Below are 26,033 nucleotides of genomic sequence, written 5' to 3'. Positions count from 1 at the left end.
TCAGACACTTAGTGTACTGTGTTCCAAACAGGAAACAAGTAATTTAATACAGAGCTAACAGCATAAAGGAAGGCAGACACCTCCAAGTAATTTATTAAGTAAGCTACAGAACACTTGGTCAGGAAGAAAAGCATATAATTCATCATCTATTTCCATAATATGCATGCTAGATAATTTATGTGAGTTACCTCAATGCATTTTTCTAATACATGAAATGAGAAGATTCCTTTTTACAAATATTTTTCTTCTACAGTCTGCTGGCTTGTGATTTTTTTTTTCCGCATGTAAAATAATTAATTGTCAGAAATGTTCATTTGAATAAAAAGGACTGAGGGATCCTAGAGGGAAATACTGGGCCAAAGGAGGACAATGAGACTATGAGCAGGCTGCCAGTCTCCCTTGCAGAAGATGGGGTATTTAAGGACTTCCTTTGCATTCCAGCAGCCTAATGGTTGCCAAGGGGTTTGAAAGCATTTCTTTTGCCCTAGAGCCTACAGCACCAGTTTCTCATTGTTGCCACCTTATTCTTCTTGCCTGTCTATACCCATCTGTTTTTCCTCGTCTTGTGTTTAAATCACAAGCTCTTTCTGACAGCAGACTGTTGCTTTATTCTGTCTGTGCAGGGTCTAGTGCAGTGGAATCGTGGCCCATGAGCTGGTAAACTCCAAGGTAATGCAAACAAGTCATGGCATCGGTATTAATGAAGTACAACATACTGCTTTTTCACAAAATTTAAATGTGAATTTCTCCTGTACGCTCAAAAGAGATAGCACAGAAAAGAGGAGAGGAGGGATCTGACTACAGCTTGAAGTTGAGAAGGATCTAGGGCTGCAGAGAAAAGGAAGGCAATCTTCCTAACCCTCTCCACACCACCTTCCCCACCATTGCCAGCTCTGTTTTCTTTCTCCGTGTATGAAGAAAGCTCAGGAAGAGCTTTCTGGCCCAACTCACTTATCTAACCACATGTAATTTTGCCTCTTACAAATTCTTGTGGCTTCCTCAAACAACCTTAGTGAGCAGACCTGCCTTTCAGAAACCTCTTAGACCCTTCTCTGATGGTTTAGAATGTGACATATTTTTTTGTTACTGAGACAACAGGGCTGCGTACAAAAGTATGAAGGGCTGCCAAGATGAAATGATATGCTGTTAATAAGGCCACCGATAGGGGCCATCCCTGAAAGGGGTTGGCGGCTCTTTAAATTAAAAACAAGACAGACACACACAAAATTGTAGATTTCTTCTTTCCCTTTGTATAATGTGCCTTAGAGGGATCACAAACTGGGGTGAGAGGGTCACCCCACTGCTGGATGTGAATAGGCTGGAGCTCTATTTATCACCAAAGCACAAACTCACAGCAGGCATAGCTGAGGGATGTGCAGGCTCTGTCCCTGCCAGTTAAGGTCAGCTGAGATCAGGTTTCCCCTTAGAGCTGTGGAGATCATCAGACCCTTGGACGAGTCACAAGCTCAGTACATGCAGACCTCATTTTTAGGGAAGAGATCTTAGCTCTTCTTACTTCACAGAGACATCTCAAGTAACCAAATGCCTTAACCTGGTATTGATTTATCTCTTCTCATCCTTTCATTGATTGCCTGGAGGAGCACACACTCACTGTGGAAAGGAAGTATAATTCTCATTTTACAGACTGAAAACAAAGGCAGCAAAAAGGTCAGTGGTGACTAAGGGAAGAGAAGGAGTCTTTCCTTCCACAGTTACAACACTTGGAGCAGGCTGGGATGCTCCAATCAGCCCCAGTTCCCCAGCTCAGCTTGAGAGCATATCTAGCATGCTGGTTGTGAAATGTGCATTCAGCAATATATTGCAGAGCATATGGAGTAGCATGGTGAAAGCATATTTCTAAGAAAAGACATTTGACAGAAAACGAGACATATTTCCACACTGCCAAATTAATACTATTTCATCCTTTCTGTTTGATTTCCTTTTCTGACTATCAGGGGACCTTCAATATTCTAATGGTTGTGAGATCAGTGGTGCAAAAAATTTGCTTTAATTAAAGCAGATAACATTTTCCAATGCAAATTTCAGGTTTAACTCTTTGAATGCCTAGTTACTATAGATCTTGCTAGACTTCTTTGAGTTTCCTATTTCATCTTCTGTCTTTCTCCGACTCCAATGACAATAAGAATGTCTCATTAGTAATAAAATTTGCAAGTGATGAACAATGCTTAGCCCTGGATTTTGGCTGTATCCTTGACAGAAGCCTCATCAGGGAAGAAACTGGAAAAGCTTGTGAGGAAAGGAAATAGCTTGTTTTGCTACAAATGGGTTTACTGTTTCTGCTTGCTTCTTTCCAATGCATAATCAGGGTCACTCACAACATTAAGCAGAGTACAATAATTACGTTATCCTGTTGTGATTCCCTAGGGTAACTACAGAATATTCTGCTCATTATTTTCGTTTTATTTGCTTTCATTTAAACCAGAATCTCAGACCTCATAGTACAAAGATGTGTCACAAATTTTCCTGGATCTATATCCCAGACAAATCAAACAGCAAAAGCTTGTAGGACTGTTACTCATTTTTTTCCTATTATAACATACTTTTCTACTTTTGGCCATCCCACAGTGGCATGGGACTGTCAGAATCTTTCCTAAAGGCTGTGTGGTTTAGTCCATGTGGCTTGCTTCCCACAGAGGAGAAAGAAGACCTAACATTAAGCATCTCACCACTACAGGCACTTCGTCACACAACCCACATCTTCACATGCCATTTTTTCCAGCTTGCAAATCCATTGCTCCTGAGTAAGACTGGCAACCTCCCTTTCCTTGGGAGCCTGCAAAAATGCCCCTCTAAAAATTAGACTAGTAGGTGTCAAAGTTTATTCATAAAAGCCTTCTCCTCGGTTAGGGAAATAATCAGACGTGATGTTGACTGGGAGAGCCTGGCTTGTGTTCTGTTGTGTGCTTAAGTAGAATCTCTGGAAAGTTATACAAATAAACCTAAATTCAGTGGCTAAAAAAGCTGACTATATGCCAACAGGAAGAGCAAGAGCCTGGGGAGTTCCTGATGATCTCACTCCGGAAGCATAAACCCAGGCTGTGGAGGATTTCTGACAATGGATGCCTGACGGTTTAAAGACAGCGACACATGCAACAACATTATGTTACTGGAAGTAAAAGCCCAAAAGAGTGGTCTTAAAGATTATGGTAGCAACTACTTCAAGTCATGCAAAAGAAGAGTTAACTATAGTAATGACCATGCGGTTCTGTGGGAATATTTTTTTTGGCAAAGACTGTAAAACCAGTTATTTTTCTTATCTGTAAATACTTTCTCAGATTCTATGAAATGAGAAAGTCGCTGGCTAGGGGCTGGGAGGGGATTCGATGACTCAGCAGAAGACTATGTTTGTCCTGCCACAATGGCCTTTCATTATGAACTGTTCAAGTGCCAGCTTTCTAAACCAGACAATTACTTCTTTCTAATCACAAACACACTGAGTTAATTACACGAGAAACTAGAAGTGATGAAATGACATCAATTTACACGTAATAATCATTTGTTGCTTATCATCCTTAAACAATTCAGATGTTATAAGAAGGTAAAAAAATTATTTTAAAATGTGATCTTAAAAATAGACCACTGAGCTTAAACATTTCCATAGGGAATTAATCAACCATTACAGAATCACAGAACCACAGAATAGCAGGGGTTGGAAGGGACCTCAAGAGATCATCGAGTCCAACCACCTGCTAAAGCAGGTACTCTACAATAGGTCACACAGGTAGGTGTCCAGCCTTTGACTTGTGTCCACCAAAACATTTAACATCCAGTGCCTTCTCATTATGATCCCATTCATGCGGGGGTCAGCTACTGATCCCCCAAGTTGGCTGAGATCAACACAGTGGTGCTTGGGGGGAACCCTAATTTTAACTGATCTTAACAGTTTAGTTCTTAGAAATGTATGAAGTGAACTGCAAGGAAATAGAAATAAAGAGGAATGGGAAAGGAGGCAGCTTTAGGGCACCACCAACCTTTCAATGCTGAAAAGTGAGAGTGGTCAGGCATTGCCAGATTTGCTCCAGAATAGAGGACTTTGGGTGTTGCTAAACCTTCTCTCACCCAAGAAATGCTCATGCCTTCGAAGAGGCAGGAAAAGGTTGAAGAGAATAAAAGGAATCAGTTCAGAAACAGAGATGGAATGCAGGATCCTATAATCTTAGTCTTTTGCTTAGTTAATTCAGTTTTGACAAGCTCAAAAACATTTTTCTGCTTCCAGTACCATTCAGTGTTTAGTGAGTGAGACCATAAATAGCCCTTCACCAACAGAAGTCACTTACCAGCAGACAGTTGGGGTTCTGAGTCTGTTAATATCCTTACCTAAAGTCTCCCTGAATGATGCTTTCCATCCTCTGTCTGATCCAGAGAAGTCCGTATTAAATACCAGGAACAATTGGTTACTGGAGCTTTTAATATTTGGAGGCAGTTCTGATCCACAGAATTTCCCAAGGAGAGGAGCATGGATGTCTGAGCCATCATATACAGCCACATAATCTTTGTAGCAGGAGGGAGATATTTCAAGCTGGAAGGTGTTGAATCTACAAAAATACACTTGGAGCATTAGATACAACAATTGCATTTCTAATCCTGTTTTATGTGTTTTTAGGGCTTGAGGAAAAGTACAAGTAATAGCATCAGCCAAAGCCAGACATAAACAGGTACCACAAGATATTTTTGTTCAGAAAAAAAAAGCAAGCAGAACTATTAACTGCATGGCAAAACACCTTCAAATAAATAGTGACCCTCACCCAGTGGGCCCCTTGCTCTACAAGCACATTTTGGCTTTCTGTGAAGAAGCAGATCTCCCCTGTGTAAACGTGCCCTCTCTCACTTCTGCAAATTGCTTACCCTGTTATTTCCTTGAGTACGTGAGAGGCATGTAAAATGAAGGCTGAGTGCAGACCACCTGGGTCTACGACTTAGCTGGGAAATTATCTCCTAATGCACAGTCAGCATATATCTGACAGAAGAATGTACCTATCTTTTAATTTCTTAGTATGAACACTTTGTGGCAACCCTATGTCCATTCTAGGCAGGACAGCACACACTCAGGAGTATACGCTTTCGGGCTGGATGTGTTTACTTGGGCTATAAAGGGGGCATTGGCCTTCTAATAGAATTATTTTTCTTATATCAACTCACAATAGGTCTGTAACTCCCAAAGGCTGTCAGAATTTAACTAAGTGAGCTGTATTTTTACAATTGCTCAGTCCTCTTGTTAGCCAAAGTGAGAAGCTGCAACTACGGTGATGTTCTGCATATCAGTTACAGAGAAAGATGTGAGGGATTCTGATAAAAGGTGACTTCAGTAGCCATTTCTTACTTTAGTTTTTCCCTTAGAAATGGAAAGACAGGGAAAATTGTTAATGATGATTTTTTTTAATTGAAATCAGACACCATCCAGTCACCTTAATGACAAGGTAAACTGTGAAAACATACTTGAGGGCCACTACTTTTCCACTTCCAACTGTGATGTAGTATGAACAGTTCATGTTGTTGTGATAATCAAGAACTGAATGGGCTGGACTGCTGATAATGCCGACAGAGCCATTGAAAGTGCCACCACAAGCTGTAGGGGAAAGAGAAAGGAGTGATCAGTGTCTGAATCCTAGCTGGGTCCTAAATCTCAGAATTCCAGATGTCACTGGCCCCAGGGACTGCTCCTGCCTTGCCTGTACTGGGGCTCACAGCAGAGGGGGATGGCTGCGGCTGAGAGCACAAGGAACTGCAGCTGGGAGTGGAGGGCACTGCTTGGCTGCTCAGGGGCTCACACCATGGATGCTAATGAGGCCAGGATGTGGGCTAATTTTTATTCCCAGCTTCAGTGCTTGAGAGAACAAAAACTATTATAAAACCAATTCTAATCTCCATTGTTAGCTTCAGCCTTTATTTTATAATCTTAACTTGGGAAAAAAAAATAAAAGCTTCCCTGCGTCCTGTTGATAAATAGCTCAAAGCCACACATACACGTACAGTTTTTCATGTTTCAAAGGACATGCCTTTGCCCAGGCCACCGCCTTCGGAAAGGTAGTCCCTTACAGAACTGCTGGATGCAGAACTTCAGTTCCTCAGCCACACTCGCTGGCGCACTGGCAGATAAAGGACAGGAGCCAGGAGGATAAAGAATCAGCATTATTCTACACTAGAGGAGGGAAGCCTTTTCCATTTTTTTTTTCCAGCAAACAATACAGCTAGAGGGAAGAGGAATGTTAATTGCTAGAATCTGCTTTGTATACAGCAACAAGCTTATAAGGCTGCAGTCATATTTCTCAAATGTCAGAAGTCACAAGTCAGATAGCAGCAATTAACTTGAGTGCATTATGAAGGTCTTTTCCATGAATAACTGCACATTGTCATCTTTCAGTGCCATTCTCTCTTTCTTAGCTGTATCAGGCCATTCATTTTATACAACAAATTTAACCTAATGCTTCTTGTTGAGGCTTTAAACATGAGGAATGTATTAGGGGAAATACCAAAGCTAAGACCTCATTTTTCTATGCAGTTAGAAAATGAAATAACTTTCAAAGTAGCATCTCTAGAAGTTAAACCTACAAAATATTACAATTGGTTTTGAAAATAAATTTCATCTCTTGTGATATTTATATTTCTGCAGATCTAAATATTGAACTAATTGAAAAATTCTTTTTCTAATACACATTTCCTCTTTCATTAAGAAAAGGAGATCACATATGAAAGACAAAAAGGTTTGGTGATTTGGTGAAAAATTTTCTTCTATAAGAAAAACATATCTCGATCCTGATTTTTATTTACATTGATAACTGGCACTGCAAGAGAATAATCAACTGGGGCATACAGCTGGTTCCATTTAACAATCCTTTTCTGGCTCCTGCATCATATAAGGTAGTTTTAGTAAAACCAGCCTCCTGTATGTGACAGAATCTTTTAAATAGCCTCAATAGAATAGCTGGTGATGTTTCTCCTTAAACATAATTTTAAAAAACAGAAATAAAAAAACCAACAGCCTACCCAAATGGGTTGCATTACTTTTTCCAGCAAATAAAAAGTGTTTCAGTTTTTAGCCCTATGTAGTATCTTGAAAAGGAAGATGGTGAGATAACACATCAGTCCATGACAAACAGTCCCATTCATCCTGGGCCATATGAATAACATATATCCACCTAAGGTATTTCCAAACTGAGGCACAACATCTTCTACACTGAACCATCATCTAGCCTGAACAGTACCATTACATAAGCACAGAGCATGGGCACTTACCAATTGTTCTATATCTTGCCTGGAACCCAAAGCCTGCAATGTGTGAGTCTGTGTAGAAGTTGAGCAGCATAGGCCCAAAGACACTGATGGGTTCAGGGACCTCATTTCCACAGAGCGTGATGACAGGGTGTGGGGTAACCCTGGTGCCCCTGAAGATGCTTACTCCATCATAAAGACAAATTCTGCTCAAGAGTGCCGGAGCTACATGGATACACAACACAAAAGTGTTAGCATATTTTCCTTGAGGTTTATTGAGCTGTGAGTACATAGACTTCGCACAGGATAAGAATTACATTTTTATTATTTTCCATTTCAGGATCTCATTTGCTTGCTGAGAAAGTGAATGTCAATTTTTAAGATGCAGAAAAACTAGAGGACAAAAAGGCAAAAAGACTTCATATATATAAAACATCAGATTGGTCTCATCCAACACATCACATCATCTGGACAATGCTCCAAATCCTTTTAGTTCTTGGGAGTTTGTAATTGAGTGAACACCATCTAGGAGATGAGAGGACCTGACAAAATTAGAGAATTTCCTCTGCTGATCAAAGTAATGTACCTTTTGTACAGGCAACCTACTACCTGGCATTTTATCTTCCCCAGTGTAGAATTACTCAGTGTAGGGAATTTTACATGACTGAGAATTTGGAGAAATGAAAAAAAAAAATTCACATACTAACGTGTTTCGGCTCTGACTTCTTTCTCTCTTGAATTCTCTCAGACTTTGGGGTACCCAAACTCAGACTCTTCAGCTTGCTTCATTAGGCCAAAAAAAAAGTAAATTTAATCTGGAAGCTTGGCAGTTGAATGCTGTAACTGTGGCAGTCAGCGGAGATTTGGAGATGATCAATCATCAGGAAACGAAACTGATTTTCAGGAGCAATCTACTTTAGGGGTCAGGTCAATACAGTTATTAAGGAGACTGAAAAGCTGCCTATTCAGAAGCACTAAGAAAAACGGCAATGGGGAAGGTAGCATCCTAGTATTTTTCCCCCTACTTTTTTACTTTCTCATTTGCAGTTAGCTTTCTGGGGGAATGAGCCACACTCTCCAACTCCTTGCCCCATCTTCCTGACTTTCCAGCCACTTTACCACTTGCACACAGATTCAACTCAAACATTGAGTTCCTGTAAGTTTCATGAAGGTCAGTGGCTGAGGAAGAACCCCACAGGAACATCCCCAAAAACAACCAAGCTGTGTAAGGGCTGTGGGAGTTCAGGGTCACATCACCACCTCACTGCTGTGTTGGGAGCCATGGGTATGGGGAGGAGCTGGTAGTACCCAGGGATAATGGGATGCATGGTCGGATCTGGAGAAGCTGGGTATCATGGGAGCAAACAAGGAGCCACATGAGTTATGCAAGGAAGTTGCATTAGTGCTGTTAGTGAGAAGCACAGAGCATCTACCGAAAATAAACCTCCATCAGTTAGTATGTTTATACAACAATGGGGTGTTTTCTAACTATTTTTCTTCATCGTCTATGAGTACAATAGAAGCTGTTGTGTCACATGCTTATTGAAGTTGTGATATTTTGTGATCTATTAGCAGCAATGGGACAGTTACTTTAATTGCAAAAGATTAATCAGGAATTATCTAAATTTAACAGGAGATGCTGGGCCTGCTGTTGCAGAGGAGTGATTCCTGCAGATTGTCCAGCCAAAACAAGCTACTTCCTAGTGTTGTGGAAAACAGGATGACTTGTACTGAACAGGATGACAAACAGGAATGGAGGGACCAGGGATCATTCTGTTTCACACAAATGACAGAGTGGGCAGAGCCTGATATATTTTAGACCTTCTCTGGAGATTTGATTTTAAAATCTCTTTTGCTCCCAATGAAGATGATGTATTCTAATGTGCTACAAAATGATGCTAGAAGTGAAATATGGCACTAGTCTGACTCTGATAAGAACTACTAAGATGGAAACAATTAGCTGCATTGCATAACTGATTACATCATTAAATAAAAGTAGTAACATTGTTCATATCCCCTTCTATTATTAAAAGGCTTGATAATGTGATATAATTTTAAAAACATAATTTTAAAACACAAATAAATGGAAAAAACGAAATTGAGACAAGCACAATCTAAAACTTGGAAAGCTTTGAGAAAGCAACTCAGATCTCTTTCTGAAAACACTTTGGGGAAAGTAATGAAGGAAAATCAATTTTTCAGCAAAACAAAGGTCTACAGTGTCCATCACAAGTTGTTCTGAGTTTCTGATCTGGAAAGACTAAGATGGTTGACACTGGGCACAGGGCAAAAGGCTTAATTTCTGGACTTGAATCCTCCTTGTTTGGGCCAATATCACTTATGACCTGTGTCTCCTGGCAGTACTGATGATTGTTTGATCTCTATCCTGTTTTCTTTATTTGCTTATTCACATTTTTTCTTAATTTCTCACCACACTAAAATGTCTTATTCTGTAAATAATCCTCAACCTCACATTCCTCTATCCTATCTCTCCATGTCATACTTCCAGCCTCTAAACATATTCAGCACATCAGCAGCAATTCTTCTCTGGGGTTCATTTCCTCTAATTCTATCTTAGATCTTTTCTAGAGCAATTTCTGTCCCTAACACTACAATGGAACTGTTTTCATGAGTCTCCAGAGATCTTTTCTTAGCCAGATGATACCCACATCCTCTTTGAGATGACAGGCACTTTCCACATAGCTAGCTCTGCTCTTCTTCATAAAAGCTTGCCTACTAATAGCTTTTGCTCATCCTTCTGGCATTACTGTATCCTCTCTTCTAATACATCTGTGAGAATTCAATAAGACATCTCCTCTCCCACTGTCCTCTCTTTATCTCCACATTAGCTTTGTATAATTACATTTCCAAGGGCAGATGCAACTACTGTTTCTATGCTGATGACTACATAGGTCTACTTCCCTCCTCCAGGCCTCTTTCTGTTCAGACTAGAATCTTATTTTTGTCTCCTAACAAAATCATTCAAAAGGAGAGCTTTTTTCCTCTCTAGTCTTCCCTCACATCTTCTTTCTGGACAGCCTCATTATTTTACCTGCCCTAATTAGGTCGATCTCAATGATTTGGATCTTTCTTGGTTACTTGTCTAGTTATATATATAAATAAATGTAAGTTACTTGTCTAGTTATTATCTTTAAGACACACTCTTTCCTATCTTTCTGCATACCTCTAACTCTCACCAAGAAATAGTAATTTTCAGCCATGGCTATTTTACATTTGTTTGCTAGCCTTGACAATATGTCTTCCAAATACTGCTGCAAAGATCAATTACTTGGTATGATGTCAGTATGTCCCTTCCTTTAAATTTCTGCTTTTATTTGCATTCAAGGCCTTTTGTTGTCATCCTCTCCTGTATTTATCATCACTTGGTACCTCTCAGCACTGATAGACTCTGGTTTCTAAAGGTCACATGATAAGAGATTCAGTTGTCCTTACATTTTGAAATATAGCTCTGTGTTTTCTTCTTTCTATTTAGCAGGAATTTATCAGCAAAAACTCAGACCAGGGTCAGTATACTCCATAAAATAATCTATTTAATGGGATACTAGCACAAAAACCTTGACATGTAGGCCCCTAATTTTTTTATCACTAATATCTTCTTCCCATCTTTCTGACTATAGTCATAAATCCTGCTTCATTTCACATTAATACAGGATATATCTTTTTGTTTAATATCCACAAAACTTAGAATAATGAGGGCTTGACTAACAACTGTAGCATCTGGGATTTATGGGAATACAAATACTATTTAATGATGTAGGAGAAACATTATACAAATATATACTCCAATACAATACGTTAACCAGATACATAGCACAAGATACTATTTGGAAAGCAAGAAATTACAAGTCTTTTATATTTATCCTCTTTCAAAATAATCTATTGCAAAATGTCTGTTTTCTGAGATGTCTATTAACAACTGAAAAAGCAGATAGAGAAGACTCCACAACGAAGCTGTGACCCTATCTCAGATTGCAAGATCACAGCTGCATGATAAAAAAAAAAAAAAAAAGGAATAATAGGTTATTAAACTATTAAACCATTTTTCATGTTGATATGGTAACAACAGAATGTATTTGTATTGTGAGGACAGAGTATAAATATGACAGAATTCTAAAATCAGGAGGCCTACATCTATTTCTTCTAGTTTTCCAACATTTGGAACTCAGACTTTATTGGATGTTTTACCAGAAGAGAACCACAGCCATTTAATAATACACTACCTGTACTGAAGCTGTATTTGTAGCGAAGATTGTCTGAATAAAGATGATGAACAACAGAAGAATGTGATTAATTATTTCCTAGATACAAGTAAATATAGATAATATTTTATGACTAATTCTAATATGTGAGTTTTGAGTAGACTTTTGATCCAAGGAGTAAGGACAGATTTAAGATTATTATCACTGTTGCAGAAATGATACTGAGAAAACAAACTTGCTCCAATTTGGTTTTGATTTTGTCTTTGTTTTGTAAAATAACCAAACACACAAAATGTAGGAAGTTCAGAAACAAACTGAAAGCTGTGCCGCTTCACAGAGTATGCAAATCCAAAGAGTGGTTTTGTGCCCATACTGTTTGGCACATGAAAAGACATTTTCAGGCTGCGAGGAAATTAAAGAGTCAAACTCATTTCACGGGGTTAATCTTGCCTATGTTTTGATGAATAAATCTTAAATGTCTTGTGTGAGCTACTCTCTATGGCTTCCTGTAATAGCCAGTGGGTTAAGAGAGGCATTCAGAAGGCAATTCAATTCACCTGTACAACACATTTGTCCTTGAGTTTAAAGCAGTCTTTTGCACTTCACTATAGGAGATAAATCTAGATGATAAATCTAATCTACATGTCTATTTTCAGAACATCAAGGTCAGAAAAACGTTATATTTCCTACCTACCAAAAAGTAGGCAATTTAGATTACATTTTGACCACAAAATCAACAAATGCTGTTTTCTCCAGTTCTCTTTTATTCTGAGTCGTTACTTGCTATATTTAGTATTTAATACATATTTAAGTACATGCATGCCATGTTCATTAGGTACCAGATACTGTCTTAGTATCACTGCTGTAAGTTAGTGGCCTCATTTAGAGTCATTCTTTTTAGTGAGAGCAGGCCTCTCATCATAACTGAAAACATAACCACTCCACAGCAGAAATCTCTGACTAACCCATGAAGTCATTCAATGTGTCACTGCACTATAGCCAATTACCTTCTGCCTTCTAATTGTCTGAAACAATATCTCAACTAGTTCAGTCAATGAGATATGTATGCCTTACAGGCATTATTTTAGATACTCTATTTCATTACTAAACAATCATGAAAAAAAAAAATTTGGATTTCTTAGTGGAGGTCAAATAGGTAGTAAATTATAGTAATTGGAAATGTTGCTAAACTTTAAAAACCCAATCCAGAACATCTGTGCTAATATAGTGAAAATTTTAAAGGCCACTCTCAGCAACAATCTCAGCAGGTGCAATGATTCCATACATACAGAATAACTGGAAATGGTTTTAACAAATGCTGCCAAACACTGTCCTGCCCTTGTGAAAGAACTGAGGGAGTTCATACTGAAAACTCTGAGGCACATGTGCTTAACTGATTCAGTGGGACTGCTGAATACAAGTTCATTTCTTTATGATAGTTTGGAAGACAGCAGCTTCAATATTCTTTCCCATTTAAACCCACACAATTTCTCTTTGCTATGGGGCTGTATTTTAAGATTATCTGAAGAAGATTAATAACCAGCACATAATGACATTGGAAAGTGTCATACTTCCCCTGTTATAACCAGCTGTCGTTTAGCTGGTAACCAAAATTCTTTCCTTTCATGTGACTTAAGACTTCTGTTTTGTGTGGCCTAAGGAAGCTTACAACAATAAAGGGTCAAAATGCCCTGCAAGAAATAGAGTATCGTTAATGTTTTTTAGGTCCAAGCCAGTTTCAAGCCCCTGCCATGGGCAGGGCTGCCACCTACCAGCTCAGGCTGCCCAAAGCCCCATCCCAGGCCTTGAGAACCTCCAGGGATGGAGCACCCAGAACTTCTCTGGGCAGCACTGCTAGTGCCTCATCACTCTCTGAATAAAGAATTTCCTCCTAACAGTTAACCTAGATCTTCCCTCTTTTAGTTTAAAACCATTCCCCCTTGTCCTATCACTATCTACCTATGTAAAAAGTCACTCTTCCTCCTGTATATAAACTCCCTGTAAGTACTGAAAGACTGCAGTGAGGTCTCTCCTGAAGTTTTCTCTTTTCCAGGCTGAATAAACCCTGTTCCCTCTTTGTAGGAGAGGTGCTCCAACCCCCTGAATAACTTAATGAAATTTTTGTCTTAGACCTAAATTAAGTTTGGACTAGAGTAGCTTTGAATTAAAAACAATTTGAAAATTTAAAAACAAAGCAAAATAAACCTATTTATTTCTTGACTTCGTGATTTGGTCTGAAGAAAAATTCAAAGTACGCACCGCAGTTCAGTAAGAAATTACACATAAGTTTCTCTGTCAAGGTGACTTCAAGGGAACCAGATTAAGATTGCCTCAAAATATGTGATGCCATCCAAATAGTTTGGACATACTCTGTATTTGCATGACATTTCCATCCATGAAAACTCAATCCCATCAAAGTTGGGAAAGTTTGACCATTCACACCAGTAAGGCCAGATATTGTACCTATTATTTCTTGGCTAAATGGTACCAGACTTGAAAAATCTAAAGAGGGACTTTTGTTCATGGTCAAGCATAGGGTAACATCTTTTATGGCATTTCAATTACTGTAGTCTTTCACCTAATTTCACTTTTAGATGTACTTACAACCTTGTATAACACTCAGGTGTATTTATATAAATTTTATCAGTTAGGGAGACAGAAACACTGGAAAGCAAAACAGCTGGCCACAGATCAAAAAGATCATAAAATGAGTGGTAAAAAAAAAGACAGGAACAAACATCCAAATTGGCTGCAGTCCCTCCTATGCTCTAACCACCTGGCAAATTCCCAGCTTCAGTGCTGTAAAATCACAGAATCACAGAACTGTAAGGGCTGGAAGGGACCTCTAGAGATCACTGAGCCCAACCCCCCTGCCAAAGCAGGCTCCCTAGACCAGGTTGCACAGGTAGGCATCCAGGCGGGTCTTTAACATCTCCAGAGAAGGATACTCCACAACCTCTCATATACATTTGAACTCTATCTTCACTCTTCTGGATGCCTTCACTGACACAAAACTAAACCCATGCAAACTCTCTCCATAAATGTTTGTCTGTAAATAGTTTTCAGAATGGAAATTAAACCATCAACCATTTTCCATGATAAAGGACTTAAATGTTTTCAAGTAAGAAGTTACACTTCATGGTACATACATACATAACAAAGAACCAATTACCTTCCAAGTGGAAAGTCTCAAACTCTAGGATTACCAGTGACTGTGGTCCCCGATCTATGATATAACTGCAGTTCAAGTTGTTGTCATACTGACTAGGGTAGTTAGGAGAGACAATACGACCCGCAGGACTGGTGAAATTTATTCCGCATCCTGCAAACAGAAATAAATAAGACATGGTTAAAACCTAGGTGATTGTATCATTTAGTTTTTCAGAAGAAAAACCAGTAACATACACAACGACCTCACCTCTCCTTAAGAGGCTGATCAAAAAGCCAGGGAGTCCTAAAGGTCATGATGGGAAAAGTAGGTCTTACACTAGCACACAGTAGTGTTTTGGGAAACAGGGCCTTCCTGCCTACAGCCTCCCATAGTTTCTTGGCAGCTTGTGGATAAGACCAGGCTGCAGCTCTACAGTCCAGTGACCATAACACAGCACTGCTATTCTTATGGGTTTGGAACTTGCACATTTGAAAGTCCCTTTGTACAAACAAATGTGGCTAAACTGGCTGGGGGCTGGGATGGTTACTGGGGCACATCAGCAATGTAGCCTCTTTTGAAACTGCCCGTGTTGGCCCAAGTGGTAGCACTCGTGCTTCGTGGCTGACAGCCAGGGGGATCCAGCCTGCAGTAGGGCCAGCTCTGGGAGGTTTTGCAGTTCACAGAGGCAACAGAGGTTTGGCACTCAGAACTTCTCAAGCACACAGAACTGTTCATTTTCTTGGAGTTCTCTCTGATTGAAACAATTTTGGAATGTCACTAGGGGCTCCTCTTTATTTTAAGCCTCTAGCTTTATTTTATTAAGTTTTATTATTATTATTTCTATTTATTTTAAGCCTATAGCTATGGGCCTGAAATAACAGAGAACAGTGTGCAGTAAAATGCTGGTATAAGATTAGAAACAGGCCTATAAAGTCTCTGATTTTCTCGATCACGAGGCTGCACTTCCCTATTAGTTGTTACTGACAACATTAGCTCAGACATTGTAAAAGAAAAACCATTTCATTTCAGAATTATTTATGCTTCAGTAGTGTCTTCCTTCAAGCACTTAATTTCTCACTGCTCTAATCTGAATCCAGTGAAAGGAAAGTGGTTCCCTTTGGCAGCATTCTACAAAAAAGCCGCAAACAACTGATGGTGATTGAGTACTACCTCCTACACTTACAGTGAGTTTGACCCCCACAGAACACATTCCCAGGGGAAAGCAATGAGAGGCCCACCCAAGAACTGTCACTCAAACTATATGAAATGCAAATATAACAAAGCAAAGCAAAAACCAGAGGAGATCTTGAGAAGTCATCTCTTCTGAGAGCAGCTTATATGAATGGCATGGGCTACACCACGCATAGGAGAAATTATCACAATTTCAATATGTATTTTGAAAAGAAGACTAGAGATAAAAAGTCTAAACAGGGATCAGATCCTTTTCCCTTTTTAAAGAAGATTATAGCTTTAGCTTCCATGTAACTTAACTAAAGATAAACAAATTCTTATAACTGAAAATCTATTTATATCCTTTTGGCACTCCGAAAAGGCAAAGGAGGCTAAGAGTAACTAGAATCTTAGAGCAGCAAGGAGGATCTCTGGCGAGTCCCAAAACTGGAGCATACAGTGCTTCCACTGCATTTAGTAAGGGAATTGTGTTCCAAAGCTGGGTAGAGGCTCCTATACATAATTGCACTGAGGTCTGCCTTGATACGCACACATAAACTAATCCAAAGCGGAAGTTTAGAGCAGCCATCTGGCTTAAATGCCACTTACTGCTTATGAAAGATGCAGAGAAACCTTGCCCGGGAGCATCCTGAGACTGAAAAACTGTAGTTATGACATTGTTTGGAGCAATAACAGGGCCAGGAGCTGAAGTTCCACATCCTGTGGTTAACAGAGCTTCTTCTTCTTCATGATATCCTTGCCATACCTGACAAGCCCAGATTGGAAATAGTTTAGTGTTTTCATAGTCCATGTAGCTTGTGGAAACCCATTATCAGGAATTACATGTACAACTGTTCTTCCCATAGACTTAAGGTAGGATTCATCTCACACTAAAACTTAGATGTCTACATTGGAGCTAATCATCTTTGTTCACTTTACAGTCAGTGGTGACAAAAAGACTTATCCAAGGAAAGAATCACAGAATAATTTTGGTTCCAAGGACTTCTGAAGGCCATCTGGAGGTCATCTGCTCCAACCCTTTATAAAGAGCACAGCAAATATAGTTCAGGTCCTGGGAACTGGAGAAAAACATTTTATGCACATCATCATCTACCTCAACTTTGCCTTGGCTGACTTACCTCCATATACTCTATGAGTATGAATATCAGGATATACAATGAATTATTAAATGCAAACATTATATTATTTCATAATAAAATTCATCAATAACCTATTTAGTAGCACCAATCTGGAAAATCTGGATTCTTAATATCCAGTCTTGCTAAAAAAAAATTATTCCAGTTTTTGCTATGTTGCATTCACTTGTTCAAGGACAAGTATTAAATGATGGAGAGAGTTAAAATTAATATCATTTACAAAAATATAATAAAGAAAAACATTCATTTTTTAAAATATTCATTTAATTGTATCAATAGCTAATTTGAGTTTGACCAAACCATGCATTCAAGAATCATGTGCATGTTTAAGGAGTCATTTAACTGAAACCTCCATCGGGTAATTATTTAAACACATAATTGAGGTTCACACTTTAGGCACTGAATTTCAGCGTACAAATAAAATGAAACATAGGCATAAAAATTCTAAGTTTCTTAGTGCTTAAATCATTTCCTGAATCAAGATTTTTATTGGCAAACACTCCTTTAAGAAAAAAAAGCAACAAGGATTTACTGTAATAATACATGTTTTCCAGTTTTTGATTGTATTCTATACCAAAAACATGATAAATAAATAATTAATCGGTTTTTAATTAACGTATTTGAAATAAATCTGTGTGGATAAAGAACGGCCATATGAAATTGTGATTGCTCTAAGAAATCATCCTGGAAAGGGTTAGCCAAGGGTTAGTCTGTAAGTGTAGGTATATGAATAACCTCATTCATCTGGCCAGGTGTTTGGGGCAATGGATGCTCAAAGGATTAATATAAATAAACCACGGCCTGTCCAAGATTTTGCAAAGTCACTATTGATTTTGGATTCGTCTTTTTTGGCTGCTCGGCTTAGAGTGAACATGAGAAACTTACATCTGCTCAGCACTTCTTCATATCCAGACATACAACTCAACTCATATAACTCAAGGTGAACACCACCAAATATTTCAGGTTTTTCCCTAAGGAGAAAATCTCCAATTGATACAGTTTTTCTCATGTTGTTTGGGACAGTTTAGAAATACAAATTTAAAGCACCTTTACTAAGTAATATTAAGATCTTCATATTAGTGAAAATGGATTGTAATAAATTACAATAATCAATCAGTGGAGCAGGCTATGAAAAAATAAATTTGATTTTTTTTTCCACAGCTTTCAGAAATGAGTGCAAGTGAAGCTTGTAAGTCACTAGATGTAGATCAGACGTAAAGCTGCTCAAGACTTCCTACATGTTGTCAAATTATGTTTGACCTTTACTGCAAGTAGGAGTTGTACTGCTGTGGAGAAAATGTGCACAAAAACACTGAACATATGCCAAATGCCTGAAAGAAAAGTGACACTGTGAAAAATTCAAAGCATGTCCACTCCATTCTATTGCTTTGAAAACAAGAGGCTCTTGACAATGTATGAAAGATAAGAATGCTGTCTTTGTAGTTTCAAATAAGAGAAATAATGATTAGTATGGTTTGAATGGCTCAGAAGTTTTGTAACAGTGTAGTGTCACATTGCTGTTTTATAACTCATTGGAATAATTGAAAAGGTCTTTTCATTTCACTAAATTTTCTCATTATTTCCTGGTTCTGAAGTCATATATACTTGTCTCATATTTGTTGTTTCTGTGGTAGTATGTAAGGGGAGGGGACCCTGCTGGAGGAGCCTCAAGTGCTGCTGAAATTAGAAATATTCAGTTCTCAAAATGTACAGGAAATTGACAGTATTGGCACAAGGACTCCAAATTTCCTGATTTTTTTTTTCTTTTTTGTCTTGACATCTTAACCACAACATGACTGTAAAACAGAATTCTGGAATCGTGACTTCTTAAAGTTCTGCTCTGAGAAATCATTTTACCTTCACGTAACTGCTCTGGCAGCTTCCATTGCTATATGGGATCTGGAAACTATTGTGGAAGATCATCTCCAGGTGTTTGCTTTCATGTGTAATGATAGTCCACATGCATCTGGTGTTCACAGGAAAGTTTTGAGGCCAATGAGGAGATTTGATCATACCACCATCTGAATGAATGATCCCACCACACCCTAGAGAAACGAGTAACAAGTGGGAGAAATGTTAAAATACATTCATGCTGTCTGAAATCTTTGTCTGCTTGCTTCTGTGGCTGCTAGGCTGAGAGAGGAGAAGCACCAGTACCCATCCAGACTCATCTTTTCCTTAATTTCACTTCTCCCAGCCCTGCAGTGGGGAGCTAACTTCATTCAAGAAGCTATCTCCTTTCGCTTCACTTTCTTTTCTTCACAAGTTCTCTCTCCTTGCCATTTCATATCCTTTTGCTCTGGCCCATCCATATGCCCCTGACAATGAGAAGTGAATACTGCTTATGTGAACAGTAAGCATCAGAAATAAATTAATAAGGAGTTTCCCCTGAGATTGTACAGGTTCCCTCCTGCACATCATGGCATGCATACAATGACTGACAGCCATTTAGAGAAGTACTTTGGGGAAAAAAAACCTCAATTTATGCTGATTCCTTGTTTTTCTCATCCCATATCATGCACATATTCCAGTTTGCACGTGAATCTACTCAAGCTATATCCATTCACCCAGGGCAAAATAGTGACATCTCCTCCAGCCCAGGCAGCCCTGTGCATCTCTGTGGGATTAGGGAGAGGGCTAAAAAACATGCCTTTAAAAATTGCTAACAGATTCATTTATAAAAGGGAATAGATGGTCATGGCTCTGCTCCATCTCATGTTCTTAAACACAATGAGCTAGGTTAATGTGAAACATACTTGCAGATACCCTGCCAAGAATAATTTTCTAGGGCTATGAGTACAGAAGCAACCCATTATTATTTCAGATATTATGTATAAAGGATGAATAAAGAGCAAAAAAAAAAAAGTGCTATAATACTCTTATTTTTCCTCAATTAAAAAAATATATATTAGCTTTAAAAGGAAGATTTTATTATTAATTTTTCTGTGTTAGATAGTGGCAATTGTGTTTGGGATAGGAATATGAAGGCACGTTTTGCTCATACATCCAGAATGTAAACCCAGAGTTTCCTAGTGGACAAATGAGAAGAAAGTTGAGGAAGGGAAAGAAGGTACCTAAAAGAAATCTTCACAGGGAGAATACTGACTATGCACATAGCATGTGTACACTGGTGTCTATTGTATCAGTGAAGGCTGGCCTTCCTTGTGCATGAAATCCCAGTGACAACACCAAGAAGTGTCAAAACCTGCTTAGACAGTGTATACTAACACAAGCACAAACTACTGGTACATGTAAGAACACTACCTCGTATCAGGCAGTCACCAATACTCAACTCAGGCATATTAACTGCCTGTGTGGACCATCAGGTTATTAACTGATAGAAAGCTGATCAGCAGCAGCCAGGATTGCAGCTGGAGGTGATGCTGGAGAAAGCACTGTGTGCTCTGTGCTGAGGCAGGAAGACGCACTGAATTCTTCCCTGCTACCAACTGGCATATCTAGACTTCCAGTTAGTCACCTCCTGAAGGACAGTGTGCAGATGATGAATCACCTTCATTATTTTTTATATCCAAAGAGATTATATTTTCAGCAGTTAGCATCAACAGGGGGAAGTTAGCTTCTTAAAATGTACCAATTCAATCCTGCATGCTCACCACCCTCAGAAGAGTACCAATATCTCCACTAAAGTTAGAAGTTTTAAGGCTGCTGAGTCATAAGTGCTCTTTAAGAATTTTTGCCTGCTCCTGTTTTGAAACTGGCCTCTTTCCAGTTTTAAGTGCTTAAATCAAATCAAACTGTGAAACAAACAATGTTTGAGAAATGAATGTCTCACAGTTGCTGACAATAGATACCACTGCTGGAAGGACAATGAGCATGGGATCAATTTACAGGCATCAAGAAATTGCCAGTATGAGGCTTAAAAAGTGCATCTTTTCAAAATTGATTTTATTGTGTGAGATCAATATACACTAGCTTAATACTATTTTAATGCTAGCTTCTCTCAGGAATGCTGAAGATGTTGACAGGTATTTATTTTGCTCTGTAATGCAAACTTAATTAAAGAGGAAGAATCCTGTTTCACCTTGTACTCGAAAAGTGCTGGGTAGATATGATGTACTGCTGCATTAGACCAGGAAAAAAACAGTAATTTTTCTCTTACCTAGAGATTCTGCTGTCCACGTTGCATAAAACCCACCTCCTTGAACTGAGTGGTCAGAGTTAAAGATAACCAGTAGCTTGTTGGAGCCTGATCGAATGATCCCAGGGGATGCGTTTCCACAGTACCTTCCTATGACAGGAGACCCAGGAGAGCCACCATTCAGGATAGTAACAGAGTCCCACTTACAAAGTGAATGATTTTCAATGTGGAAGGCTGTAAAATTAAGCTGCAACAGACAAAAGAAAAGTTCAGAACCTAGTACTGGTGGAGTGTTAGAGTAATTCCACTCAGGTCCTGTGACCATCCTAGCACAACAATTCTGGGGTGTGCTCAGAAGTCTGAGCCTGACTTCGCCTTCATTCTTTCCTACAAGTTTTCCTAGGACTCTTGCTGCTATAAGTAACAGCAGCTACTTACTAGGAAGACTGAAATGAAAGAGAAACATACAAGCTCAAAACAGGGAATGTTCAGATTTAATCATATGTTTGAAGTTGAATACATCCTTCAGAACTGTCTTGAATATATACAAATACTGAACTGCTCTCCGGCTCTCAAGGCTTCTTATTATGGGAGTGTAAGTAGTTATGTAAGCAGAAAGATAAGGTTTTTTTTTCTCATATTATTTTGAATCAAAACACTTAGCAGTTGCTAAAAATAATGCCAGTTGCTATTAAATCTGAGAGAAACAGTTGCATGTTTGGTTCCTATGGGCCTGTACTCATCACATAATAGACTAGGCTGGGCAGGCAGCTACTGCCGTTGTTTCCCTCCCACACTGATAACTATTTGTTCTTGGACTGATATGCACACAGGCAGGATTTCCAGTTCAAAGGTATAGGCTGTCGATCTAGTAGATCCCTGTTGATGTTGCGATACTGAGGTACGCTAATGACTGCAGGGCCCTCTGTCTATAAGGCGTGGGTTTTTGTCTCCACCACTTCCAGAATTGGAATCTTTGTGATGAATAGGTTTAGTAAATACACAGTAATTCTTCCTGTAACTGTTTATGTCTATTCATTTCTAAAAGAGCTCTGCCGGAGGCAAAGACCAAATACAAATGCTTAAATTGTTCAAGTTTGGAACTCCACTAGCAACTGTTTGTCTGCCTTCACTGAGTAGGGGGCTACTCCGTCCTTTGAAAATAAAAATTTAACATTAGTTCTGCTTTAAACAAATTTGTGGATTAAAAAGAACTTTTGCATTCTACTAAAATCTTCCCGTAAATGAGCGAATACGTAGTCAGTTATCAAAATATCATGCAACAGAAGAATTAGGACTGTGGGTTTGCATTTCTACTAAATACTTTGTAGTCGTAAATAAAGAAAACATGACAGGAAAATAGTTGAAGCCATTACACATAAAAATATGCAATGTGTTTTGACAAAATTGCTTTTCAGATTTTTTTTTCTCACCTAGACCTCAAATGTTGCTATCTTGAGTTGTTCTGCAAACATCAGTCAAATAGTTCAGTGAGTGAAGTCTAACACTCCTTTAAAGGTACTCAAATTGGTTTCTCTGCACTGTGGCTGAAGGAAGTAGCACCTCAGGAGGCTATTTATAGTTATCAGGATATAAGGCTACATCATAGACATAATTTGTACCAGCAAACATACTATCTTCTAACTAACTATTAAGACACAGAACTAGCTTTCCAGTGTCTTGTAACTTTTCTGCAGAAGAGCAAAAGCATTGTACCTCACATTTATTCTCATGACAGTGAGCATATCCACGCACATCTAATAATATGAGTTATTTTCCTACAGATAGAAAGTCATTGTTTTGGAGGAGAAATCAGTGCTATGGCTCGAGGCTGAGATAGATAAGGATCTATTTTCCAAAAAGCACAGTCTAGGTTAGTTGTTTCACGCTCTTCCTTAAACAAAGCTGAGGAGGAGATTTTTCACTCCTCCTTATTCCTGATTTTCCAAATTATCTCAAATCTCTTCCCCAAGACTCAGAGGGTGCTTTCCCCCATTGCCAGTTGTGCACACACAGTTTTTACTCACAGTGATGGTTTCACCTTCAGGGGCTTCCAACAGCCAGGAGCAGTGATTCAGGTTGCCGTATGGCTCTGGGTAGTTAGGACTCGAGATAAATCCCCTTTCATCTGATTGTATACCACCACAGGCTGAAGAAAAAAAAAAGTGACATTTCAATACACTGAACACTATAAGCAAATGACTGGAATATTATTCAGCCTAACACAGTACTAAAATATTAGACTGATATAGGTGATTTCATATGACACATGCACAGATGAATAATTTATTGGGAAAGCCCAAGTTTTAAAACCTTTGTCATTGAATCACTGAGTAAACACATGAATGACCTTGAGAGTTCACACTTATCCTGACTCTTAATATAGCTCTGCAAAACCTTTGGCAATTACAGCTGCCTTTTCTGTCTTATCTTCCACTTATTTATCTCAGACTCATAAGCAAACTGGTGCCATTCTTGGGCCAAGACAATCAAAACAAAAAGTTGTCGATGTGTCTAGATAACCCCCAAGGCTAAATTCATCTGTGACAGAAAGAATAGCTGCACTGGGCTGTAAATGGCAAAGTGGTGTAATTTGCACTGATATGGCTCTAAGTGGATTTCAAAATGAGTGCAAGGGTTCAAGCAGCAGAACGCATCTCAGCCATGCTAGCAGTCTGGAGGCCTATTTGAACTGAGTCAAACTTGGCTGGTATTACCTGCTATGTTCCTATTCCCAAGAGCAACCAGCTGTTCTGAGTGTTGCAATGCATTGCAAAAACTCAAATGTGGTTCAGGGAATGGGAACAAAGAAGCAGAAAATAAATCTGAAAGCTAATTGCTAGCATATGTTTGCTTCAGATGGATATAAATAGTCGCAGAAACTGTGGAACTTCTGAGGATCTCCTTGAGAGCTGATCCCATGGTAAGAATTCTCCGTATCACCAAATGAATGGCAACATCTTCCTCAGTCAGCAAAGGCAATAGTCTATCAAGTCATTTACCTTCAAATATGTAATGGCCCAAGAATCCTTTATCTTCTGTGTTTTCATCACTGACAAAGTGTACCCAAATCTGGGGTGCAGCTATCACAAGTGGCACTGATGGCGCAGCCTGACCACAGAGTCTGGCTATTAGCTCTCCATCAGCATCTCCTGAGCAAAGAAGGAAAAGAAATACACTTTTTGAATCCTAAAACAGGTACAGTAACATAAAGGAATACGTAGGGAAAACATGCATTTCATGTGATTTTGACTAGAAAACAAAGAAAAGTATATAGTATAATAATTCTATCTGATTATTTGTTGTAAGTATACTTAGAGTGCTACAGCTCATTGGCAGGATCTAAATCTCTACGACAGTGTTCTCTCCAAAGCTGTACTAATTATTCTTTTAATATCTTGCGCTCCTTCTCTCCTCCCCTTGACATCCTGCACACTTTTGTTTCGTATGACTCATCAGACCTGAAAACACAACAACACATCTACAGAAGTTTAGGGGGCAGAATGAATGGAAGAGATGGCCAAAGGACCCTATTGCATGGGAGGCTATTGAGCCTATGCATTCATGGCATCCATCATTAAAGTCAACAGGGATATTGAGTTTTCTACAGTGTAAGGATATGATCCAAGAGCAAGCCATCACTGCTGTATTAATTGTGTGAATGTCTTTCCCATATACTGTTCTGCGTATAGCAAAAAACTGCCAATGTTTGCTCAAATCATCAAAACCACAAAGGAAAGCATTACACAGACAGTAGCACTTCTGCTCATGTTGGTGTAGGCTCTTATTCCATCATAGTGGTAGAAATATCTGTTCCTGTTTATTGCTGATGTATGACCAAGAGAAGGAAAATAAGTGTAATAGTGTTCCTCAAGACATCCAGGCAGTGCTATTCCTAAGTTTGCTTTTCTAGTAACAGCAGTGTGTTGGTCTTACAGCTATGTCTGTTCAAAAGCATCTCCTAGCTCCATGCAGAATGGCAGGCTGCTCTTGCAAAGTCAAGAGAGCAGGAAAGAGAAATGTTGGGTATTCTTAAAAGTTCAAGCATGGTTATTCCAAGTAACATGGCTGAGTAGCTTCCTCCTTCTGTTACATGCAGTGACACAGCCCACCACTGGAAATGCCTTGAACCCCAGGGATAAAAGATGACATATATATATATATATAAAAAAAGATAATTACACTGATTAAATTCTGTTCCTTTTTTTTTTTTTTCATACAATATCATTAATTGTGTTGTATGGGCAACTCAAAATAATTTTACACATCTCAGCTTCATTTGGGGTCCCTGGGTGACTTCCTGCTGAATTGGACTTTTCCACAAATTCATATCTGCTGTGTTGGGAGGCTCAAATAACACCTACCTGACTTTACTGATATTCTGCACCATCTGTATTTCATTGCTTATTAAAAGTTACTTCTCAGCATGCAGACCAGAATTAGGGCGGTTTCCCAAGAGAGTGCTCTTGGGAAACTGAAGATCCACTAGTACGGCCAAAACATGCATTGCTATTTAGATGACAAAACTTTATAGTGCAAAACAAGACAGACTTTTTTTTTTCTTCTTTCCTTTGTTTGTATTGCCTGCAGGCCTACAGTTCACAATAAAGCAAAGCTAGTGAAAACTGATGAGTAATTGATCAAAAACATTTTGTTGTATCTTTTTCAGAGTTTTCTTTTTATTACTTCCCAGTTCCGGTGCGTATGTGGGAAGGAATTGTTAGGCTTTGCAGCACTGCATGCTTTAGCCCTGCACATGATAAAATGATGCAATGCAACCAAGTGATCTCATTCAAATGAATGCATATGGGCATGTAACAAATTCCTGCTCTCAGACCCCAACCTTCCAGAAACAATTTCCTGGTAAATTAGAACCTGCTCTCACTGGGACTTAGAGATTCATCCTTTCAGTGAAGAGGACAGCTGGAACTTTCATACTACATTTAGCATTAGCTGAGTGATTTTCATATGACATTTCCAGTTGCTTGTTACTGTGGATAGCTAAA

At 38.9% G+C, this 26,033-nt stretch overlaps 1 protein-coding gene across 1 annotated transcript in view; it reads right to left on the bottom strand.

Moving 5' to 3' along the window:
- The window catches only part of CUBN (cubilin), a 148,417-nt gene that overhangs the window by 12,583 nt on the left and 109,801 nt on the right, over window positions 1-26,033 (bottom strand). Inside the window, exons 53-61 of the mRNA XM_021385370.1 lie at window positions 24,030-24,179; window positions 23,055-23,176; window positions 21,049-21,274; window positions 18,786-18,973; window positions 16,381-16,537; window positions 14,623-14,772; window positions 7,255-7,455; window positions 5,458-5,587; window positions 4,339-4,556 (exon numbers count right to left, since the gene is read on the bottom strand). Of these exons, the coding sequence (XP_021241045.1) occupies window positions 4,339-4,556; window positions 5,458-5,587; window positions 7,255-7,455; window positions 14,623-14,772; window positions 16,381-16,537; window positions 18,786-18,973; window positions 21,049-21,274; window positions 23,055-23,176; window positions 24,030-24,179 (1,542 nt within the window). The remainder of the gene's footprint in view (window positions 1-4,338; window positions 4,557-5,457; window positions 5,588-7,254; window positions 7,456-14,622; window positions 14,773-16,380; window positions 16,538-18,785; window positions 18,974-21,048; window positions 21,275-23,054; window positions 23,177-24,029; window positions 24,180-26,033) is intronic.

Source organism: Numida meleagris, chromosome 2 (assembly GCF_002078875.1).
Source record: "Numida meleagris isolate 19003 breed g44 Domestic line chromosome 2, NumMel1.0, whole genome shotgun sequence".
In the NCBI taxonomy this organism is placed as follows: domain Eukaryota; kingdom Metazoa; phylum Chordata; class Aves; order Galliformes; family Numididae; genus Numida; species Numida meleagris.
This window is presented reverse-complemented; position numbering and strand designations above follow the sequence as displayed.